Below are 3,498 nucleotides of genomic sequence, written 5' to 3'. Positions count from 1 at the left end.
GTTTTGGGAAGGTGTTCATGATGTAACCTATTTATTGTTGTTATTCCGCAATTATTAGGCTTACCTAGTCCTTAAGACTAGGTGCCATCACGAAACCCAACGGAGGGGAAATTGGGTCGTGACAATATGTGAGAGAACAGGAGCCAAAGAAAGAGTTCACCCCAATTGGAGAATCGTATACAAGCTTATTTCGAAAGTTGATGCAGTTGAAGTTGATCGAACCTATCATGTCACGTTATGTGAATCCAAATTTAAAAGGTTTTGACTCCAATGCAAGATGTGAGTATCACTCAAACACCCAAGGTCATAGTACCGAAAATTGTTGGACATTAAAGAAAGCTATTGAAAATTTGATTGAAGCAAAGGCAATTGTGGTGACAAATAATGAGGATAATCCTAATATCACAAATAATCCGCTCCAAGCTCATCATAATACACATTTTATTGGGATGATTTGTGATGATCGGGATTATAAGCAGTCTGGCAAGACAGAGATGATTGTTGGGACCATAGGCCAAGAGCCAAAAGTGGTAGTAAGCCCACCGCAATTGGCACCGTTGATTGTGAAAGGTGCAAGTTCTAGTTCAAGCATGGCAGGTTCTGAAAAAATGGTTCTCTACGTCCCTGGAAGCACAAAAAAGGTCGAGGTTCAATTGGGTGTGCCAAAACTTTACATCCCTGGGGGCATTCAAAAGATTGTTCCGAATAATGGTTTGAGAAATATAACAGAGCTAGTTGTGATCCGACATGTTGCACAACTCCCAGTTACAAACACAAAAGCTATTCCCTGGAATTATAACAAGACTGTTATGACATATAAAGGAAAAGAGATAGTAGAAGAAACAGATGAAATGGGAGGCTTGACCCGCTCTGGAAGGTTCTACTCACCAGAGGAATTGAGAAAAGCTAAGCAAGCCAGGGAAAGTCACTTGCCAGTGAAAGAACCCGTTGCAGAAAAAGAAGCGGAGGAATTCCTTAAGAAGATGAAAATGCAAGAATACTCAATCATTGACCAACTAAGGAAAACCCCTGCTCAGATATCTTTGTTATCTCTGCTTTTGCACTCGAAAGAACATCGTCGTGTGTTGATCAAAACTTTGAACGAGGCATATGTCTCAGAAAAGACAACAGTGAACAAAATTTCTTTCAGCGATGATCATTTGCCTGAGGAAGAGGCTGGGCACAATAAAGCTTTGCATCTTATGGTCAAATGTGAAGGGCATTACGTAAAAAGAGTCATGATTGACGGAGGCTCAAGTGTAGATGTATGCCCTCTTTCTACTCTAAAACAGCTGAACATTGACACTAATAGAATTCGAACTAGTAGTGTCATCATCAGAGCTTTTGATGGTTCAAGAAGAGACACTATTGGGGAGATCGAACTCACCATGACAATCGGCCCCGTTGATTATAACATTGTCTTTCAAGTGTTGGATATGAAAACTTCCTATAGTTTTCTTCTGGGAAGGCCATGGATCCATATGGCCAGAGCTGTACCATCCACCCTACATCAAATGGTCAAATTCGAGTATGACAGGCAAGAAATTATTGTTCATAGGGAGGACGACTCTTCCGCCTATAATGACCCGTCCATTCCATGTATCGAGGCCAAGGAAGGATGTGAATCCATCATATATCAAGCATTTTGAGGTGATTGAGGTGGACCAAGTGGAAGAAGGAAAACCAATTCTGCATCCCCGTCTTTCAGCCACATATATGATGGTAGCTTCGTTGATGCTGAGGAACAGTTATGAACCAGGAAAAGGATTAGGATCCTCTCTGCAGGGAATTGTGAACCCCATTGCTCCTTTTTTGAAGAAAGATACCTTTGGCTTGGGTTTTAAACCAATATCAGCTAACATAAACAGAGCCAAGGCGCGCAAAAAGAATGGTTGGAATTTGTCCAAACCAGTCCCTCACATTACTTACTCTTTTGCCAAGCCACAATTTGAAGAAGTCCAAAATCATGCTACTCAGGATGACATTGATGAAGTTTGTCAGGGTATCAAGGGGATGTTCTATGAGATCAATATGGTTCAAGTTGGTGAGGGCCCTAGCCGTGCAAGTGTTCAGCTGATTGGTCCAGATACCTTGCTCAACAACTGGGAAGCAACTCCGCTTCCCATCAGGAAGGAGTCTTGGTAGTCTGTTTTGTTGCTTTTTCTGTATTTGGATTTTTTAAAGGGTTGTAATCCAGATATTTTAGTTTAATTGCTTTGCTTTGATGTTAACCCTTCTATCCTTTCAAATTCAATGAAATGAAGTTCCAGTTTCATAGTAGAATTCCGTCTTTTCCTTTCCCTAATTTTTGTTAATTTCTCATCATTTTCAGTTTCGTTAATGCTGGCTTTAAAAACATGACATGTACGCAGAATTTATGCTCGGATCTTAAAAAGTTGTCTAATCTCGAAATAATGAATCAAGAAGTTGAGAATGATGAAGATGAGGATCTTAAGGAAATAAAAAGGGAATTGGATCAATTTGAGAATAAGCCTAAGCCTAACTTAAATGAAACTGAGGCAATTAACCTGGGAAGTCCTGAAGAAACCAGAGAAACAAAAATAAGCATTCATACTAAACAAAAGACGAGAGATTCCATAATTCAAGTTTTGTTCGAGTACGGAGATGTATTTGCTTGGTCGTATGATGACATGCCCGGTTTGAGTGCCGATTTAGTGGTCCATAAGCTTCCCACATACCCTAATTTTCCACCAATCCAACAAAAACAAAGGAAGTTTAAGACAGACATGAGTGATAAGATTAAAGAAGAAATCACAAAGCAACTAAGTGCAAATGTGATCAGGGTCGTCTGATACACCACATGGTTAGCAAACGTGGTGCCAATGCCAAAGAAGGATGGAAAAATCAAAGTTTGTGTTGACTGTAGGGATTTAAACAAAGCAAGTCCAAAGGACAACTTTCCCTTACCCAACATTCATATCCTTGTTGACAATTGTGCTAAATATGAGATCCAATCTTTTGTGGATTGTTATGCCGGATATCACCAAATTCTGATGGATGAAGAATATGCAGAAAAGACTGCCTTCACAACTCCATGGGGAACTTATTGTTATAGGGTCATGCCATTTGGTTTGAAGAATGCAGGGGCAACTTACATGAGGTCCATGACTACCATATTCCATGACATTATACACAAAGATATTGAAGTATATATTGATGATGTGATCATTAAGTCCAGAACACAAGATGATCATGTGCAAGACTTGAAAAAGTTCTTTAAAAGGCTACGAAGGTACAATCTCAAACTCATTCCAGCTAAATGTGCATTTGGAGTTCCTTCTGGGAAGCTTTTGGCTTTTATAGTTAGTCGAAGAGGCATTGAGTTAGATCCCAACAAGCTAAAGACCATTCGAGAGCTGCCTCCCCCGAAGAATAAAAAAGAAGTCATGAGTTTACTCGGGAGGTTGAACTACATCAACAGGTTCATCGCGCAGCTTACAACCACATGTGAGCCTATTTTCAAGTTGTTGAAAAAGA

At 39.9% G+C, this 3,498-nt stretch overlaps 1 protein-coding gene across 1 annotated transcript; it reads left to right on the top strand.

The window, feature by feature from the left end:
- Nucleotides 228-2,145, top strand: LOC109221349. The gene is made up of 2 exons (XM_019385829.1): nt 228-1,350; nt 1,454-2,145. The coding sequence occupies exons 1-2, from the start codon at nt 228-230 to the stop codon at nt 2,143-2,145; spliced, it is 1,815 nt and encodes a 604-aa protein (XP_019241374.1).

This window comes from Nicotiana attenuata, chromosome 2 (assembly GCF_001879085.1).
Source record: "Nicotiana attenuata strain UT chromosome 2, NIATTr2, whole genome shotgun sequence".
NCBI classification, from domain to species: domain Eukaryota; kingdom Viridiplantae; phylum Streptophyta; class Magnoliopsida; order Solanales; family Solanaceae; genus Nicotiana; species Nicotiana attenuata.
The sequence above is the reverse complement of the archived record's forward strand: the minus strand, read 5'-3'. Positions and strand labels throughout refer to the sequence as shown.